The sequence below is a fragment of the Protomyctophum parallelum genome (assembly GCF_964188405.1).
Source record: "Protomyctophum parallelum genome assembly, chromosome: 5".
In the NCBI taxonomy this organism is placed as follows: Eukaryota; Metazoa; Chordata; class Actinopteri; order Myctophiformes; family Myctophidae; genus Protomyctophum; species Protomyctophum parallelum.
The window spans coordinates 2,065,296-2,086,294 of NC_139702.1; the positions used below are offsets into that span (position 1 = coordinate 2,065,296).

The window sequence follows — 20,999 nt, forward strand, 5'->3', positions numbered from 1 at the left end:
GAATGGGTTCATCAGACCAGTGTGTGTCCGGCGGAAACCTCGTATGAATCTGATCTCAGGTCAGAATGTGTTAAACTGTGCTCCCCTCAGTCAGGGAGCTGTCCACAGGCTGTGGCCCCCTCGACCAGAAGGACTCCACCCTGCAAGTGTCTGTGTCTTCGGTTCTTCCTCACCACTGTCATCATCATCATCATCATCCTGGCTGGAGGAGCTACCCTGCCCTGGTACTTCCTGGGTGAGCCACAAATATCTTGGCAGTCTCTGCTCCACCTTAATGTTTCTCTTAAAGTTAAACACAATCTCACTCTCCCCCCCTGCACACACACACACACACACACACACACACACACACACACACACACACACACACACACACACACACACACACACACACACACACACACACACACACACAAGTGTTTACGTAAATGAGCTACAAAAACCATTTGAATCTGCTAAACTTATCTTATTCAACTCTGGGTTCCCTCCCCCCCCCCCCGCCTCTCTCTCTCTCTCTCTCTCAGAGTACAAGGTCTGGGTGTTGGAGTCACGAGTGTTACAACAGTACACAGCTCGAGTGTCTGTCATCAACAGAAACTTCTCCCCTAGTCTCTCCTCTCCCAGCAGTGATGTGTTCAGAACAGAGGCTAAGGGAGTCCAGGACATGGTCAGCTATAGCATCACACACACATATCTATGGCAGTAGAAACCACTGTCTCTCAACTACACTGGACTAGACTAGGCTAGAATATGACGTTATTATTGCTATTATGTCTGTGCTGTGCTTAAAATAACAACAATATCTGATCTAGCTTGACGTTGGGGAAAATATATAATGCATCCATTCTATTCTGTTTACTGTATCTGATCTTATCTTATTATATCTATTGTAAAGTCACAAAACTAGTCTGAATACGCTATGATAGGATTACATCCACATCCAGAGATGCCTATACAACACATTTAATTGTTTGTGTGTGTGTGTGTGTGTGTGTGTGTGTGTGTGTGTGTGTGTGTGTGTGTGTGTGTGTGCATGTGCGTGCGTGCATTTGTCTGTACTCAAATCAGTGAATGACATTTTCTTTTTCCATCTGTCAGGTGGAGAGGATAGTGAAGGACTCCGATATGTCTCGGTATCTCAACTCTACCACCGTGTTTGCCTTTGGGTGTGTAAATCTGTTGTAAAAACTGGAAAATACCACACACTTCTTCAATAATAGGATCCTAGTGCCTGCGCATAATATAGGCCTATACTCATTTACAAACCAGTGTTAGGATATGGTGACTGAAAATGGCCCATAGCACTTACCCTAACCCCTTAGATAGCATTTCTGTAGACTTAGATAGCATTTGATACAGACTTATAGCATGTTATGTAGACAGCACTATAATTGCATTGTATATAGTCATAGCACGCCATAGTACATATGTATAGCATAGTAGTATATATATATAGTTTATATGTATAGTCTCATAATATAGATATTCCACTGTTACTTTCTTAGCTTACGCATGTTTTATTCCCATGCTTTTGTTCTTGCTTATTGTAAGTCGCTCTGGATTAAGAGCGTCTGCTAAATGCCTAAATTGTAAATTGTAAATTGAAAAGGCAAGTGTAAATTCAATGTGAATGCAGATGCTGGTATTTACTCTTTAACAGCATGTGTCTTCTTTGCATCCGCATGCAGGGAGGGGAGTGTGGTGGCACACTTCTGGGTAGTGTTGGCTATCCCCGTCAGCCATGTTGGGAGGGTCAGCCTGGAAAGGGTCACCAGGACCCTGCAGCAGGGTCTGGGGGGACACAGGCTCTGGGGGGACACAGGGTCTGGGGGGACACAGGCTCTGGGGGGACACAGGGTCTGGGGGGACACAGGGTCTGGGGGGACACAGGCTCTGGGGGGACACAGGGTCTGGGGGGACACAGGGTCTGGGGGGACACAGGCTCTGGGGGGACACAGGGTCTGGGGGGACACAGGCTCTGGGGGGACACAGGGTCTGGGGGGACACAGGCTCTGGGGGGACACAGGGTCTGGGGGGACACAGGGTCTGGGGGGACACAGGGTCTGGGGGGACACAGGGTCTGGGGGGACACAGGCTCTGGGGGGACACAGGCTCTGGGGGGACACAGGCTCTGGGGGGACACAGGCTCTGGGGGGACACAGGCTCTGGGGGGACACAGGGTCTGGGGGGGACACAGGCTCTGGGGGGACACAGGGTCTGGGGGGACACAGGCTCTGGGGGGACACAGGGTCTGGGGGGACACAGGCTCTGGGGGGACACAGGGTCTGGGGGGACACAGGCTCTGGGGGGACACAGGGTCTGGGGGGACACAGGACCCTGCAGCAGGGTCTGGGGGGACACAGGACCCTGCAGCAGGGTCTGGGGGGACACAGGACCCTGCAGCAGGGTCTGGGGGGACACAGGGTCTGGGGGGACACAGGCTCGGGAAGGAAGAGTCAGCCAGCTGTGGTGGGTATGGGTACGTCCTGTACCTTCCTTCCCTGTCCGTCACTGGTAAGGATGAGAAAATATGAAGTTAGAACACCCAGGACGATGAATCCTCACCGTCTTCTTCTTCGTCGTCTTCGTTGTTGTTGTCTTCTTCTCGTGGGATCGCCAAGGTGATCACACTAATCTTATGTGAACGGGAACCCATTTCGGTGTCAGCATCATGTTATGCTTTAGCTATTGAAAAATAGCAGATCTACAAGCTCATAGCGCGCCACCGAGTGGCGCGCTACGAGCTTGTAGGTCTGCTATTTATTTTTCAATCGAAGAACGACTGGCATTTTTAGAATCTGATCTCAGGTCAGAATGGGTTAATCAGACCAGTGTGTCCAGTGGAAACCTCATATGAATCTGATCTCAGGTCAGAATGGGTTAAGCATGCAACCTTAGAATATAAGGTTGCATGCTTAACCCATTCTGACCCAGATATTATCTGCATGCAACCCTTTGCTTTGGCAGGTGCTGGGTTAGAGAATATGAAAACACAACATGCCACTACGACACACAAGTGTGTTTTATTTTGTCTTTGTTCATGCTTTTGCTTTCTTTTTTGTGTGATTTTGTTATTAGTTACTGTCACGATGTGGTTCTGGAGGTGTAGGACTCAGGTGCAGAACGAACCAGGCACAGGCAGAGGAGTGAATTCAAGTGGTTTTAATACTCAAAATGCACACTGTGAAACAACTAGGACATAACTAGGACTTGGAATAACAAACTGAAACACAAGGAACTGACCACATCAATCACGACGACGAACTGACAAGGAGAAGGAGCTGAAAACACTGGGGCATAGGCCTATATATAGACAAGACTAACTACACACAGGTGAACTGAAACACACAATCAACACTGGGATAGGCTAACAGACAACAGGACACAGGTGGCTAGGGTTACACTAATACAGGGGGGTGAGACAAGGCAGGAGACAGCAAACAAGGCAGGAAATCACAGAACACTAATACAAAATAAGGTACAAAACACAAATACAAGTAATAAGACCCAAAACACAGACAAAGTCCAAGGGCAGAGGAGCGTACCGTGACAGAGGATACTAATACATCTGGGAATACATTTCTTACCAATAATTTTCTTCACCAATTTGTTTGTAAGGGCTCAAAATGTGCCCAAATATATAATAACCCAAATACTGATAATGTTATATGTGATTTACAGAACTACCATAATTTAAATTTAAATTGAATAAAACAAATGCAGTTTCAATATAATACTTTTGAGTGTTATCCAAAGAACACTGACAGTGTTAGCAATAATTTATTTCATGAATCTTGTATTTGGGATAAATAATAGCCTATTAATCCATTTTGAACGGGAACCCATTTTGGTGTCAGCATCATGTTATGCTTTAGCTATTGAAAAATAGCAGATCTACAAGCTCTTAGCGCGCCACCGAGTGGCGCGCTAAGTAGGTCTGTAGGTCTGCTATTTTTGAAAAATCGAAGAACGACTGACATTTTTTAGAATCTGATCTCAGGTCAGAATGGGTTAATCAGACCAGTGTGTGTCCAGTGGAAACCTCGTATGAATCTGATTTCAGGTCAGAATGTGTTAATAACAGTAAACCTCTCACCATGCATGTCACATTGTCTTTCTTTTAGATTGCTACCATCACCAGAAGGTGCCGTCCAGCAGCCCTGTGGCCCTGCGTGACCCAGACACACAGCACTCCTCCTCCTGCCTGTGGAGCCTCCAGACCTCCCCTGGTTCTCAGCTGGAGCTGCAGCTGGAGTGGCTGCATTCAGAGTGTCGGGACAGGCTGGAGGTGTACGACTCTCTCTCCCCCTCCGGCGATAACCTCATCACTTCGTGAGTACTTTTTACTGTGAATTTGTCTCCTTATTGTCTCTTTTTAGATGAGATGCCTTTGAGATGGTTTTGGTTTTGAGATGGTTTTGTTTCACCTCCAAAAGCTAACCCCACGCTTCTGTGTTAATAAATAAATAAAAGAAAATAGAAAAACTCCTCGCATTTTGTCTTGAGAAAAGAAATGTATGTTTGACAGCACGGCTTAAAACAGATGCTCTCCTACACACCATATGACTGCAGTACTAGTGTACGGCCGAATCACAGGTATAGAAACCTAAATGGTCTCAGAGGAGAAACTCAGATGTACATATTTCTATGTCTCTCTCTCAGTGTGTATGGCTGCAGCAGGCATGACCGCTTTGTCCGCGTCCTGTCATCAGGGGAGTGGATGACCGTGGTTTGGCAACAGGGTCTGTACAAGTACAAAGATCCCTTCTCCCTTTCTGCGCAGGCTTGGGACAGCCAAGGTAAGATTGAGGCCCTAACTAAGACCATAGGTCTGTAGGACCCTGGGGTAGAGTCAATGGACAAATTCATCAATCAGTGATGATGGGCAAGCATCTTTGTGTATGTCTGTCTCAATCTACACAGAGTGTAACTCCGTTATAGTCTAAAGAGCTCACGGCAGTGCCAGGAGTTCAGGGCAGACTGAGGACTCCTTTCTATCCCAGCTACTACCCTCCTGACACAAACTGCACCTGGAGCTTCACTCTAACATATTCATTCATTCATTCATCTCTGTTAATTCATTTAATTTATTGTATTAATTCATCACATACACACTGTGTGTGTGTGTGTGTGTCTACAGCAGCTACCCATTGCAGGGATTGGCCTGACTCTGGAGTTTGAGGGCTATAAGCTGAGCAGAGCCTCTTCCAAACAGGCCTGTACCGAGAGGGACAGTGGCTCCTCCAGGACAGGCTGGACAGCCATCATGGGTTAGATCCCCTCCAACCAGAACTGATCCACAGGCTGGACAGCCATCATGGGTTAGATCCCCTCCAACCAGAACTGATCCACAGGCTGGACAGCCATCATGGGTTAGATCCCCTCCAACCAGAACTGATCTGCAGGCTGGACAGCCATCATGGGTTAGATCCCCTCCAACCAGAACTGATCCGCAGGCTGGACAGCCATCATGGGTTAGATCCCCTCCAACCAGAACTGATCTGCAGGCTGGACAGCCATCATGGGTTAGATCCCCTCCAACCAGAACTGATCTGCAGGCTGGACAGCCATCATGGGTTAGATCCCCTCCAACCATAACTGATCTGCAGGCTGGACAGCCATCATGGGTTAGATCCCCTCCAACCATAACTGATCTGCAGGCTGGACAGCCATCATGGGTTAGATCCCCTCCAACCAGAACTGATCTGCAGGCTGGACAGCCATCATGGGTTAGATCCCCTCCAACCAGAACTGTGGATTAGAGACAAGTCATTTCGACACATTAAAGACAGGGCAATAAATCATTTAATGTAAATTCAAAGGTGGGGGAAAAACAGCAACTATAATTTAGAATTTGGTATTCAAATGAACAATCAATATGTATACGTTTTGGAAATCAATGTTAACCCATTCTGAACGGGAACCCATTTTGGTGTCAGCATCATGTTATGCTTTAGCTATTGAAAAATAGCAGATCTACAAGCTCATATCGCGCCACCGAGTGGCGCGATACGAGCTTGTAGGTCTGCTATTTTTGAAAAATCAAAGAGCGACTGACATTTTTAGAATCTGATCTCAGGTCAGAATGGGTTAATCAGACCAGTGTGTGTGTCCAGTGGAAACCTCGTATGAATCTGATCTCAGGTCAGAATGGGTTAAATCCACCCTGCTCCATAAAACATTGAGTAAATCAAGTTGTTTTGGCAGTCGAAAATATAAAGATACTTACTGTATACAGTAGTGTCATCAATATACATTTAACCACATGAACCCTTGCCTATTCTGGGGGAGAACATTCAGCGGAAATGGCAGATCTACAGAAGTACAGACCCCATGGCGACGTATATAGAGATGAGTGCTTAACATTGTCCGAATACTGTGTGCATATACTGTACTATAATGTCACAAATATCATTCTGCCAGTTGGTATACTATACTATAGACAATAGGGGGCACTAATGCCCCATAAGAGCTGGAGCTAAAATATCACCCCCCCTATGATCACATCCCCATGTCCTTCCTTCACCCAAAAGCACTCAAACTGTAGGAGGGTTTCATAAATGGATACAAACCAAAGTGAAAATGAGATTTATTCCAGATTCAATGATATTCCATTTGCATGGATGAGTGCAGGCAGCAAAGCAATATCACCTTTTGCAGAAAAGGTCATATATGTCTTTTGGACTTTGATGCATGATACTTTGATGCATTAATACTTTAGAATACTTAGAATTTTAGTTGTTTTCGCCCAGCAACAGATCCTAACAATAACTCACTGCCCCATACAGCTGTACTCCTTCACCGTTTCTCTGTCGACCATTGCTAATTTGCTGATGGAGTAAGAGCCAAACACAAACAGTGCCTTGCTCAAGGTTATTTCCACAAAACTCCACAACACTCAATGATGTCCTAAAAAGAAAGGATCTTTCGAGGGGAAACCTGATGGGGGTTTCAAAATGATGACGGGTGTCTATTCTCCCTTCTGGCTCCAAAACTGTGGAATGCACTTCCCATTGTAGTCAGAACTGCAGCATCACTCCCAATCTTCCGCCGTAGTCTGAAAACCCACCTTTTTAGACTCCATCATGGCCCATAGCACTTACCCTACCCCCTTAGATAGCATTTCTGTAGACTTAGATAGCATCTGATACAGACTTATAGCATGTTATGTAGACAGCACTATAATTGCATTGTATATAGTCATAGCACGCCATAGTACATATGTATAGCATAGTAGTATATATATATAGTTTATATGTATAGTCTCATAATATAGATATTCCACTGTTACTTTCTTAGCTTACGCATGTTTTATGATAAATGCTTTTTGTGATGTATTCCCATGCTTTTGTTCTTGCTTATTGTAAGTCGCTCTGGATTAAGAGCGTCTGCTAAATGCCTAAATTGTAATTGTAATTGTATTCTGTGTAGAATGTATAAGTGACCCCAGTGTCGAGTATTATTTGTCCGTGTATTTCTGAGTTCTGTGTCTTTGCCATTATGTCAGATTTTGTGGCGCCAGGGGCCTGCAGCCGTACCGTGAACGCCTGGTCCTCCTCTCCACCAGAACCACAGTTGTCATGACATCAGAGGTGTCCCTCACAGGGCCGGGCCTTCAGCTGCACTACAGCCTCTTCAACCTATCAGATCGTAAGCTTTGCACAACGCGGGTTTAATTGACCATAATTATCCACATGGCAGCAGTTTGATTTGCTCTCATGTCTCATGGGCTTCATTTCCACCCTGTGATGATGAGGTCAAATTGATATGGTAAAAAGCAAAATGTGCACTGACTGTATGACTGTGAATATGGTTAATTTGTTTTCCATAAACATAACATACTGACTGATCTGCATGTACCTTCATATGTGTTCCCTGCTGGTTCTGTGCTCATTATTATCACATTATGCATGCTGGTATTGCTTGTTTGTTTTTTGCTTAGCAACATGGTCTTACTCTGCAATGGGTATATTTTTTCCCCCATATGAACTCTGCTATTTAGGGTTGAAACAGTGGGTGGGAGCTATCTTTGGGAGAGCTTTTGTTCCGTTTTGTTTTGTTTGTACTGTTGTATTGTTTTGTGAACTGTATTGTACAATGTATCTGTGTTGAGGACCCTCTAAAATGAGATGCGACATCTCAAGGGGCTTATCCTTTCAATAAAAGGTATTTAATAATATACTCATAGGATGTGGAGGATGGATGGAAATATAGATGCAAACTAAAATAAAAGCCTCTATATTAATTTATATCATTTATATTAAAATGCAATGCGTGCGTGTGTGTGTACATGCGTGTGCGTGCATGATGCTTAATGTAGCTTGTCCGGGTCAGTTCCTGTGCACTCTGAATGGCCTGTGTGTCCCTGCCTGTGACGGCATCAAGGACTGTCCTAATGGTCTTGATGAGGACACCTGTGGTGAGTCTCTACCGCCTTAGCATCTTATATCTGCTTTGTCACTATATGTTTCACATTGGGGTTTACGGGGTAGGATACATTCAAAACAATCAACCTGCTTTTTTATCGTCTTTATATTTATCAATTTGATGCTATAGCCAAGACAGTCTATCAGTTTGTTACTCTGTGTGCGTACGTGTATGTGTGTGTGTGTGTGTGTGCGTGCGTGCGTGCGTGCGTGAACATATGCATGCATATGTCAGTGTGTGTGGCCCAGTACCAGTGTCCTGAGAACAGGCAGTGTGTGGATTACTTCAAGGTGTGTGACCGTCACCCAGACTGCCCTGAAGCCATGGACGAGGAGAACTGCACCCAAGGTAACGCTCTTCTTCATGGACGAGGAGAACTGCACCCAAGGTAACGCTCTTCTTCATGGACGAGAAGAACTGCACCCAAGGTAACGCTCTTCTTCATGGACGAGGAGAACTGCACCCAAGGTAACGCTCTTCTTCCGTGTATGTCCAGCTCAGTGTCGCACATGCAGCCATGCGCTGGTCCTCCATGCAGCCACGCGCTGGTCCTCCATGCAGCCACGCACTCCATCCTCCGGTCCCACTTGGAAGAGGCTGGTCTCTGAAGGTGCATGGTCTAATACAGGGACACACACACCCACACACCCCCACACACACACACACACACACCCCCACACACACACACACACACACACACAGCGCTGTTTTTCCCCTTATATTTTTTACGATGGGTTCTCAGATTGCAACTCTAGCATCAAGCTGATCTCCAGTCCATTTGTTTTGGCTGATTAATAATTAAGGAGAGAAAATGTTATACACTTAGTTTGCATCTGTATTCTGTAAATATGTTTTAAACAGGTCTTGGCCATGTATCCTTAACCTTTAGGTTTAATTGTAACATGTTTTCTACTTAAAGTGCTGGAGCCAGACTACATGGGTTTGGTACTTGTTGCTGCATGTTTCTGTACGTTTCTATACGTTGTGTATTGATGTGTTCAGGAGTGCAGTGTACAGATATGACCTATGTGTGTGTATTGATGTGTTCAGGAGTGCAGTGTACAGATATGATCTATGTGTGTGTATTGATGTGTTCAGGAGTGCAGTGTACAGATATGACCTATATGTGTGTATTGATGTGTTCAGGAGTGCAGTGTACAGATATGACATATATGTGTGCTGATGGAACATGTCTGAAGAAACCAAATCCAGAGTGTGACTTAATTTCCGACTGTCCTGATGACTCCGACGAGGACGAACTACACTGTGGTGAGAACACGCACGCACGCACGCACGCTTACTTGCTTATGGCAGTCCATCGTAGTCGATGATGACTTCATATCTCCCGGGGGTAAGGGGGGGGGTTTTCAGCGCCTGGCGCGCTCATGCGCCCACATGTGGCGGTTGAGACCAATAGCTGATCCGCACACTTTTCCACACGTGGGGCAGGGGTGTGTTGAGCCTGGGTGGATAGTCCCTGCAGCGCGCTCATGCCGCTGCCTGCGCTTCTCTGCGCGTCTCAGGGATGTCTTCTCCTCCCAGCGGGAGACACCTGAGTTTACGCACGCACACAAACAATGTTTACTTTATAGCGGACTCCTGTCAGCTGTCATAGTTTATGTGAGCACAAGAGTGTGATAAGAGTGTGAGTGTGTGTGTGTGTGTGTGTGTGTGTGTCTGTGTGTCTGTGTGTCTGTGTGTGTGTGTGTGTGTGCATGTGCATGCGTTTCATGTGTGTGCGTGTGTTCAGAATGTGGTCAGAGGGAGTACTCCAGTCGTATAGTGGGCGGGGTGAATGCATCAGAGGGGGAGTGGCCATGGCAGGTCAGCTTGCAGATCAGAGGTCAACACATCTGTGGCGGAGCGCTGCTCTCCAGCCAATGGGTGGTGTCTGCTGCCCACTGTTTCTATGACGACGACCAGTGAGTGACGATTAGAGACAGCATGTCACATTGATCTAATATTTCTACTATAAGTCGTTTTCAACCAGTGACCACCAGTCCTGGTTCCAGGTTGTCCCCACCTACTGTAGATGTAAAATGAAACCAAGTGGACCCCCACAGGTCCATTTGGTTTCATTTAACACGCTCAAGAGTTACATTATTGTAAAACATCCATATTACTTTTATTTATTTACAAGAAGTCTACACAATTAGACAATGTAGAATAATTGTTATTTTGATCAACGTTTGCCCGTTATCTGTCCTAATGGTACCACATCAATACTAGCCTGGTTAATAAACCAGACAGAATCAGCCGTTGGCAAAAGTAAATTGCCTGCCGGCGGATTACGGTCTGGAGAGGCTCAATTGTACACCCATTTCCTACACCAGAGAAATGGGGCGGCCAATCGGGACACGGTATGCAATATGGGCGGGCTTTGGTACAGTGACTTTCAATGCTTGAGACCTTTGACTGACAGTAGCTCTGACCAATTGCGTCAAAGAGAAAATGTTTCCCTGGAAATGAAATCCAAGCTGAGCCTCCCCAGACTAATATCCCGCGGTCCGTGCGATATTAGTCTGGTTTATTAACCAGGCTACATCAATACAGTATGGATGTGTGGACAAAATCTTAATCCAACGACAACAACACATCCTTTAGTTTTGAGCGTGAGAGGCTGAATCTCATCATGGTAGTCTGTGGCGCAAATGCTGAATAAATAATGGGCCTGGATACGAAAAGGGTTGAAAACCACTGCTCTCTAAGACATTGCTATATACTGTATGCATCCATCCATAGCTATATACTGTATGCATCCATCCATAGCTATATACTGTATGCATCCATCCATAGCTATATACTGTATGCATCCATCCATAGCTATATACTGTATGCATCCATCCATAGCTATATACTGTATGCATCCATCCATAGCTATATACTGTATGCATCCATCCATACCTATATACTGTATGCATCCATCCATAGCTATATACTGTATGCATCCATCCATAGCTATATACTGTATGCATCCATCCATAGCTATATACTGTATGCATCCATCCATAGCTATATACTGTATGCATCCATCCATAGCTATATACTGTATGCATCCATCCATACCTATATACTGTATGCATCCATCCATAGCTATATACTGTATGCATCCATCCATAGCTATATACTGTATGCATCCATCCATAGCTATATACTGTATGCATCCATCCATACCTATATACTGTATGCATCCATCCATAGCTATATACTGTATGCATCCATCCATAGCTATATACTGCATGCATCCATCCATAGCTATATACTGTATGCATCCATCCATAGCTATATACTGTATGCATCCATCCATCCATATATACTGTATGCATCCATCCATCCATACCACTGTGAGAACAACTGAACTCTCTCCCCAGATTCTCCCCCTGGCTGTGGACGGCGTCCCTGGGTAAGCACCTGCTGAGCCACGGCGGCCCGGCGGAGGAGGAGGAGGGGCCGCTGCGCGTGAGACGCGTCCACCTGCACCACTACTACGCTCGGGCCACCAACGACTACGACCTGGCTCTGCTGAGGCTGGAGCGGGCCTCCCCTGGAGCGGGCCTCCCCTGGAGCGGGCCTCCCCTGGAGCGGGCCTCCCCTGGAGCGGGCCTCCCCTGGAGCGGGCCTCCCCTGGAGCGGGCCTCCCCTGGAGCGGGCCTCCCCGGGGCCGCCCCCGGCCAGCCCCGCCCGGCCCGTCTGCCTGCCCCCGCCCTCCCACCGGCTGGAGGCCGGCCTGCCCTGCTGGGTGAGCGGCTGGGGGGCGCTGGGGGAAGGAGGTGAGACTCCCAACAGGGACGGTAGACTCTCTAGACCAGGGGTTCCCAAACTTTTTTGGACCAGGTACTAGGGCATTAACGACTTGAGATTTTTCCCAGTCGACTTGTCGGACAGTAATTTATCGATAAGTCGAATTATCGTTTCTGGTGGCGGCGGGGGGGGGGGGGGGGGGGGGGAACGCGGACGCGCGGGGGATTTAACAGGGGCGGGTGGAGCTGCCGCGCGCTCAAATACGGAGCATGTCAAACATAGCACTGAGCATTCAGTGGCCTCTCCAATATGACACAGTCACAGTGCATGTATCATCTATATCAGAGGTTCCCAAACACCGGTGCCGGTCCGCGGGACACGTGGCACTGGTACGCAAGAGGGGAATTATAAGTTTTGCGTCGTTTAAAAATGTCCAATCTTTGTATCTTTAGCAGCAGCAGCTGTAGGCTATTTTGTGACGATAGCATTAATGAAACCAAACGCTACACGCGGTTCCGGTACAGGATTATTATTTCATGTGAATCATGTCAAAATGAAAAGATGATGTTATCCAGGTAAAGTAGTGGTATTGGCACACAGCGCAGCAGCAGCACCGAGAACACAATGAGAGATATGACATTATTATTCTCCTCCTCCTCCTCCTCCACAACTCGATAACGTTCTCATTTGTTACTCATTTTCTGAGCCATGCAAATAAACAACAACCCGCACTGACCGGAGACGGAGAGGTTCATGTGCGCTGCGCGTAAAGCTTAGCCAGAAACAGACAGTCATTGCGTCAGCATGCATGTAGCCTCGGGAACCCAGACGTTATATTTCCAGCACGGAGGTGAGGGGGATATCGTTTGGGGGTAACGTTTGCGTGCTTCTATCTGTTACTTCTCTGACACAGCGCAGTTCAAACAGACTTCAGCCAGTCTCAATAGTGGGACACCGCGCGCTGAGAGCCACATAGCCTACACAGCTGCATTTGGTTTTTAATTAAGGGCGCGTTCTGAATGCAATGAAAAAAGGGGAGAAAAAAAAAAAAAAAAAAGCTCAACTTTCGACTCGCGCTGCTGCGAGTCGACTCGTGACTCGTTTATCGATAAATCGATAAATCGATTTTTTGATGAATGCCCTACCAGGTACCCCTTTTGGGGTAGATATTTTTCCAGGTACCCCCTCATCCTCGCAACACAGATAACAATATATTTACAACCACAAGCAGTGTTTCCTGCAGGAAAAAGCTTTGGCATGGTGCTGGGCGCAGGCCGCAGGGGGGCCTTCTTGCGTCGAACATTTTGATGAATTAATTAATTTGATTCAATAATTAATGAATAAGATTAATAAATTAAGATTAATTTGTATTATTGCTCTTGTATTGCTATTGGAGACACTGGGGGGACACTGGGCAGGCACTGGGGAGGCACTGGGGAGGCACTGGGGAGACACTGGGGAGGCACTCGGGAGGCACTCAGGGGGACACTGGGGAGGCACTGGGGAGGCACTGGGGAAGCACTCAGGGGGACACTGGGGAGGCACTCAGGGAGACACTGGGGAGGCACTCAGGGAGACACTCAGGGAGACACTGGGGAGGCACTCAGGGAGACACTGGGGAGGCACTCAGGGGACACTGGGGAGGCACTGGGAAGGCACTGAGGCGACACTGGGGAGGCACTGAGGCGACACTGAGGGGACACTGGGGAGGCACTGGGGAGACACTGGGGAGCATGGGGAGGCACTCAGGGGGACACTGGGGAGGCACTGGGGAGGCACTGAGGGGACACTGGGGAGGCACTGGGGAGGCACTGAGGGGACACTGGGGAGGCACTGGGGAGACACTGGGGAGCATGGAGAGGCACTCAGGGGGGCACTGGGGAGGCACTCGGCTGGGCACTGGGGAGGCACTCAGGGGGGCACTGGGGAGGCACTCGGCTGGGCACTGGGGAGGCACTCAGGGGGACACTGGGAAGGCACTGAGGGGACACTGGGGAGGCACTGGGAAGGCACTGAGGGGACACTGGGGAGGCACTGGGGGGACACTGGGGAGACACTGGGCAGGCACTCAGGGGGACACTGGGGAGGCACTCGGGAGGCACTTGGGAGGCACTCAGGGGGACACTGAGGAGGCACTGGGGAGGCACTGGGGGGAAACGGGGAGGCACTGGGGAGGCACTCAGGGGGACACTGGGGAGGCACTGGGGAAGCACTGAGGGGACACTGGGGAGGCACTGGGAAGGCACTGGGGAGGCGCTGGGGAGAAACTGCAGCCACTGGGGAGACATTGGGGAGGCACTGGGGAGACACTGGGGAGGCACTCAGGGGGACACTAAGCAGACACTGGGGAGGCACCATGGCGGACACTGGGGAGGCACTGGGCAGACACTGCAGGGCAGACACTGGGGTGGCACTTGGGGAGGCACTGGGGAGGTACTGGACATTTCATATCACACACACACCATGATTCACTAGCCCCTCAAAAAAAAAAAAAAAAAAAAAAACTTTTTTTTTTCTTTTTTTTTTTTAGGGGGCTTGGGGTACCCCCTGGCTATGCGTCGCGTACCCCTAGGGGTCCGCGGACCCCACTTTGGGAACCGCTGCTCTAGACTAGCCCATTCTGACCTGAGATCAGATTCACACGAGGTTTCCGCCGGACACACACTGTGTCTGATGAACCCATTCTGACCCGAGATCAGATTCTAAAAATGTCAGTCGTTCTTCGATTTTTTTCAAAAATAGCAGACCTACAAGCTCGTATCGCGCCACTCGGTGGCGCGATATGAGCTTGTAGATCTGCTATTTTTCAATAGATAAAGCATAACATGATGCTGACACCAAAATGGGTGCCCATTCAGAATGGGCTAGAGCACCGTTTCCCAAACACTGCGTTCGGGGGACACATTTGTGGGTCGCCGCAGACATGAATCTGCTATATGGGTCCTCTTAGTTTTTGTTTCCCATTTGGTTTTTAATTATTATTATTTCAAAACATTTTCAAAAAACATTCCCAAAAAAAGCTAAACTTTTCATGAAATAATAACAAAATCCAATGATTTTGTCATGAATAAATGAAAGAAAAATCTAAGAAATTCCATAACAAATAGTGAACATAGCAAATCTACAAGCTCACAACGAGCTCACACATTGTGAGCTTGTACATCTGCTATTTTCACTAGTTTGGGTCCCGTGCGAATATCTAATTTCTGTTTTGGGTCACGGGCTGAAAGGTTTGGGAACCTTTTTTAAATGAAGTGCCATCTTTTTATTTTGAAGAATAGTCAGTGTAAGTCATACATTTTAATGACAGCGCATTAAAAGAAATCCAACATATTTTGAGTGTCCACGGATATAACCTTTTCCCTTCTTTTTAAATATATTCTTTCACATTGTTATAATGATCATTAGACTCAGAGCAATAACCCACCTATCTCCCCATGCAGTCAGAGTTCAGAGTTTTAATGAATGTAGAATATGTGCAGGATGTAATTTACATACAAATGTGAGGGACTTCATTTATTTGACTAAATCATTTTGAATAGTTTATTTTAAACCAAAAATCTGTTTAATTTGGGTGACCCGGCTATGTTGAGTGGTGTATATCCCCCTATAGCTGATTGGATTCAGACTGCTGTTATGTTAGGGAGAGGAGGCTCTTGGTTACGGAATGGAAAGCCACACCTGTGCAGGTCATGTCACTTGACCACTTGGCTGCTTTAGATCGACTGTCATTATTATAAGTTGCTGGATAAGTTGGAAATGTTTAAATGGGGGCATTATCATCTTAATATGTTGGGGGGAGGGGGGGGTCTGATGGTGTTTCCAAACTCGCTAGGACCTGCAATACCTCACTAGTGTGGTACAGAAGATTATTCTTTAGCTGAAGCCGTTTGTTCTGTGGTGGGCTTCTAGGGGAATTTTGTTTTGTTTTTGGTGTTTGTGTTTTGTTGCGTCTGTCTGCGTATAAAAAAAGAAATAAATGAGCCATGGGAAAATGAACTGCAACACAACCTTCTGGAGACCTGGGACTGATTTATGATGCCCTCACTCCTATTCCAGCATCCGCTTACAAACGAATGGAACAGCTTTGACATTCCCACACAAAGATAAACCTTTGGATACTGTAGCAAATAGCTGTCCGTATTTTGCTCCTTCTATCTAAACTAATAATCAAAACTATTCTGACCTATTCTGACCTGAGATCAGATTCTAAAAATGTCAGTCGCTCTTCGATTTCTCAAAAATAGCAGACCTACAAGCTTGTATCGCGCCACTCGGTGGCGCGATATGAGCTTGTAGATCTGCTATTTTTAAATAGCTAAAGCATAACATGATGCCGACACCAAAATGGGTGCCCGTTCAGAATGGGTTAATCACGTGTCATTCTTGTTTTACCTTCATAGGCGGTAGTAGCAACGTTCTCCAGAAGGTGGACGTACGCCTGGTCAGTGAGGAGGACTGTGTCCGCACCTATGGCCACCTGGTCACTCCCAGAATGCTTTGCGCTGGATACCGCGGTGGAGAGAAGGACGCCTGCCAGGTGTGAGCGAGGAACTAACCATGTAAAGATCTCGTTGGCATGTCTATGGGGTCTGTCTATAGGGTCTGTCTATAGGGTCTGTCTATAGGGTCATGTCTATAGGGTCTGTCTATAGGGTCATGTCTATAGGGTCTGTCTGACGATGACATGAATGGAGAATGTCTATAGGTAGTCTGTCTGACGATGACATGAATGGAGATGGAGATATGAATGGCTCTGTACAGGCCTAGGTTTCCAGTCCATGTCTATAGGGTCTGTCTGACGATGACATGAATGGAGAATGCAATAGGCTCTGTACAGGCCGAGGTTTCCAGTCCATGTCTATAGGTCGTCTGTCTGACGATGACATGAATGGAGAATGCAATAGGCTCTGTACAGGCCGAGGTTTCCAGTCCATGTCTATAGGTCGTCTGTCTGACGATGACATGAATGGAGAATGCAATAGGCTCTGTACAGGCCGAGGTTTCCAGTCCATGTCTATAGGTCGTCTGTCTGACGATGACATGAATGGAGAATGCAATAGGCTCTGTACAGGCCTAGGTTTCCAGTCCATGTCTATAGGTCGTCTGTCTGACGATGACATGAATGGAGAATGCAATAGGCTCTGTACAGGCCGAGGTTTCCAGTCCATGTCTATAGGTCGTCTGTCTGACGATGACATGAATGGAGAATGCAATAGGCTCTGTACAGGCCGAGGTTTCCAGAAGGTCGGTGGCATATCCATTTCCTCTTTCGGTTAGTTTTCCTATATCGGTGATTGGCTCGGCAGCAGGTTTGAACCAGAAAAACACATGACACCTTCACTTCCAGTTCAAATCTGCTTCTTAGTCAATCAAATGAGCCATGGGGAAATTAACTGGAACATAAATACCATCTGGACACCTGGGATTACAGTATTGCACAGAGCCCAACTGATTTATGATGCCCTCAGTCCTATATTCCAGCATCCGCTTACAAACAAATAGCTCCGACATTCCCACACAAAGAGATACCTTTAGGTAGAAACCAGCTCATCAGGACTGCAGATGTGATGCGCCCTCGTTGGCCTGTGTCTCTTCCTCTGCCTCGGGCAGCTTGGTCCGTGTTTGGAAGCGCTGCGGATGTATTTTGCTCCTTCTAAGTTGCTAATATAATTCAGATTTGACTAAGTGTACTGTACTCTGCCTGGGTATCTTTCTCTTTGAGAGAAGTGGGTATACAGTGATTAATGAATCTGTGCCTTGCTCTCTGCCTATTCTTCTGCCTCACAGGGGGACTCTGGGGGCCCCCTGGTGTGTCAAGGATCCTCAGGTCGCTGGTTCCTGGCAGGGGTGGTGAGTTGGGGGAAGGGCTGTGGGCGTCCAGACTACTATGGCGTGTACACACGCATCACCAAGCTCACCATGTGGATCAAAGGAGTCATCAGCGACCCCTGAAAGTCACGAAGATTCATTGGGGATCTTTGGAATCACCAGATTTGCTGCCCCATGCAGACATCTCACACTGTGCGATGGAACCCCCCTCAAGGACCCCTGGTCTAGGGCAGGGGTTCTCAACGTTTTTGGGCCATGCTTTGGCCATGCCTCACGTTAGGGTGCTGTACACCCAGGAATGTCAGAAATGTCACTGCAGAGGAAAAACTAAAAGTCTTCCATGTCAATGAGAGCTGGAATTTGGTAATTGGAAATAACAATAATACACTTGACATTTACGCCTTCCATCTCAGCTTTCCACTATCTCAAATTAAATAAAGTAGAAGGGTTGAGGTCTACCGTCTAACCACTCTCCCTCTTTAAAAACACGGCTGTGTTCTCCATCGTGTACTGGACTAGTAAACATATTGGAGATATTATTGACCACTCATTTTGTATGTCAAAGAATATAGTTTGAGGAAAATGTCCATAACATTATTTTGAATATTTTCACATAGCATCCTTGATGGACCACATATGTTTAGAACACTGAAGACCTCAGAAGAAGCTTCTCTTTCCGTCTCTCTGTTCCTGTCAGACTTCTGGACTCCTCAAACACAAATGCTCGCTCCGCCCTCTGTAAATTAGCCCCAACTTTAATGTATTGAATGTTGGGGGCTGCCTTTTGGACATAAGTGGTATTTTATGAGGTTGTAAACTGCAATGACAGTTCTAAAATCTGTTGTTAAGGCCATATACCAAACGTTAATCTCTGAAAAATGCTACACCCAAGCCAAATGCTATGTTTAATCACAGGGCTAAACTTTGCCTTGCCCATAAAAAAATGAAACATACTGGATGTTACCCTACGCTCAGCTCATCTAAGTTTGACCCAAAATGGACAACTCAAATCAAATAAAACAGCAATCTCACTTGACATTTTAAATGAAATGTTTTCAAACGGTAGCCAACAAATCCTGAGTAATATGTGCTATTTTTTTTTACAAAGTAATATGATATAATATTACTGTTTTGGCAGAGTAATATTACTATTACACTACTCGTTAGTGGGTAAAGTAATATTACAGTAATATATTTATAGTAACTTGTTACTGCCCAAGACTGGGGATGAACAGATTTTCTGTACCAAACTGGTACAGAAAGGAAAGGAAAGAGAGAATGGAGGTTCTCCATCAGTGAGCGAAAAAGCCCTGCTGAACCTGATTCTGAATGATTATTATTATTATTATAAAGACCTGCTGAACCATGCTGATTCTGAATGATTATTATAAAGACCTGCTGAACCATGCTGATTCTGAATGATTATTATAAAGACCTGCTGAACCATGCTGATTCTGAATGATTATTATAAAGACCTGCTGAACCATGCTGATTCTGAATGATTATTATAAAGACCTGCTGAACCATGCTGATTCTGAATGATTATTATAAAGACCTGCTGAACCATGCTGATTCTGAATGATTATTATAAAGACCTGCTGAACCATGCTGATTCTGAATGATTATTATAAAGACCTGCTGAACCATGCTGATTCTGAATGATTATTATAAAGACCTGCTGAACCATGCTGATTCTGAATGATTATTATAAAGACCTGCTGAACCATGCTGATTCTGAATGATTATTATAAAGACCTGCTGAACCATGCTGATTCTGAATGATTATTATTATTCTTATTATAATAAAGACCTGCTGAACCATGCTGATTCTGAATGATTATTTTAAAGCCCTGCTGAACCATGCTGATTCTGAATGATTATTTTAAAGACCTGCTGAACCTGCTGATTCTGAATGATTATTATTATTCTTATTATAATAAAGACCTGCTGAACCATGCTGATTCTGAATGATTATTTTAAAGACCTGCTGAACCTGCTGATTCTGAATGATTATTTTAAAGACCTGCTGAACCTGCTGATTCTGAATGATTATTTTAAAGACCTGCTGAACCTGCTGATTCTGAATGATTATTTTAAAGACCTGCTGAACCTGCTGATTCTGAATGATTATTTTAAAGACCTGCTGAACCATGCTGATTCTGAATGATTATTTTAAAGCCCTGCTGAACCATGCTGATTCTGAATGATTATTTTAAAGACCTGCTGAACCTGCTGATTCTGAATGATTATTATTATTCTTATTATAATAAAGACCTGCTGAACCATGCTGATTCTGAATGATTATTTTAAAGACCTGCTGAACCTGCTGATTCTGAATGATTATTTTAAAGACCTGCTGAACCTGCTGATTCTGAATGATTATTTTAAAGACCTGCTGAACCTGCTGATTCTGAATGATTATTTTAAAGCCCTGCTGAACCTGCTGATTCTGAATGATTATTTTAAAGACCTGCTGAACCTGCTGATTCTGAATGATTATTTTAAAGACCTGCTGAACCTGCTGATTCTGAATGATTATTTTAAAGCCCTGCTGAACCTGCTGATTCTGAATGATTATTATAAAGCCCTGCTGAACCTGCTGATTCTGAATGATTATTTTAAAGCCCTGCTGAACCTGCTGATTCTGAATGATTATTTTAAAGACCTGCTGATCCATGCTGATTCTGAATGATTATTTTCACTTTGTAGAGAGAAGGAACAATGTGGAGAATCTGAGCGGTGTCATTTTCTAAAGGAAATAATGGAAAATGTGAAAACATGGCTGTGAAAATCTTTTCGGCCCAGGCCGTAGCGTAACGGTCTGGGCACCGGACTGGTAATCCAGTCGCAGTGTGCCGCGGGTTCGACTCCCGGACCCGACACGGCCTTTACTGCATGTCATCCCCCCATCTTCTCCCGTTTCCTGTCAGCCTACTGTCTGTCCCTTCAAAAATCAATAAAAGGCGTAAGCCGCAAAAAAAATATCTTAAAAAAAAAAA

At 45.9% G+C, this 20,999-nt stretch overlaps 1 protein-coding gene across 1 annotated transcript in view; it reads left to right on the top strand.

Annotated features, from left to right (window-relative positions):
- tmprss6 (transmembrane serine protease 6) overlaps positions 1–18,218 on the top strand; it is a 39,536-nt gene extending 21,318 nt beyond the window's left edge. The window contains 19 exon segments of the mRNA XM_083765593.1: positions 95–235; positions 525–667; positions 1,099–1,166; positions 1,689–2,479; positions 4,125–4,332; positions 4,663–4,799; positions 4,924–4,940; positions 4,942–5,043; positions 5,144–5,224; positions 5,227–5,270; positions 7,508–7,650; positions 8,321–8,419; positions 8,662–8,775; positions 9,574–9,696; positions 10,178–10,349; positions 11,799–11,954; positions 12,010–12,197; positions 16,572–16,708; positions 17,959–18,218. Coding sequence (XP_083621719.1) covers positions 95–235; positions 525–667; positions 1,099–1,166; positions 1,689–2,479; positions 4,125–4,332; positions 4,663–4,799; positions 4,924–4,940; positions 4,942–5,043; positions 5,144–5,224; positions 5,227–5,270; positions 7,508–7,650; positions 8,321–8,419; positions 8,662–8,775; positions 9,574–9,696; positions 10,178–10,349; positions 11,799–11,954; positions 12,010–12,197; positions 16,572–16,708; positions 17,959–18,123 — 3,029 coding nt within the window. The 3' untranslated portion in view covers positions 18,124–18,218.
- The last annotated feature ends 2,781 nt before the right edge of the window (positions 18,219–20,999 follow it).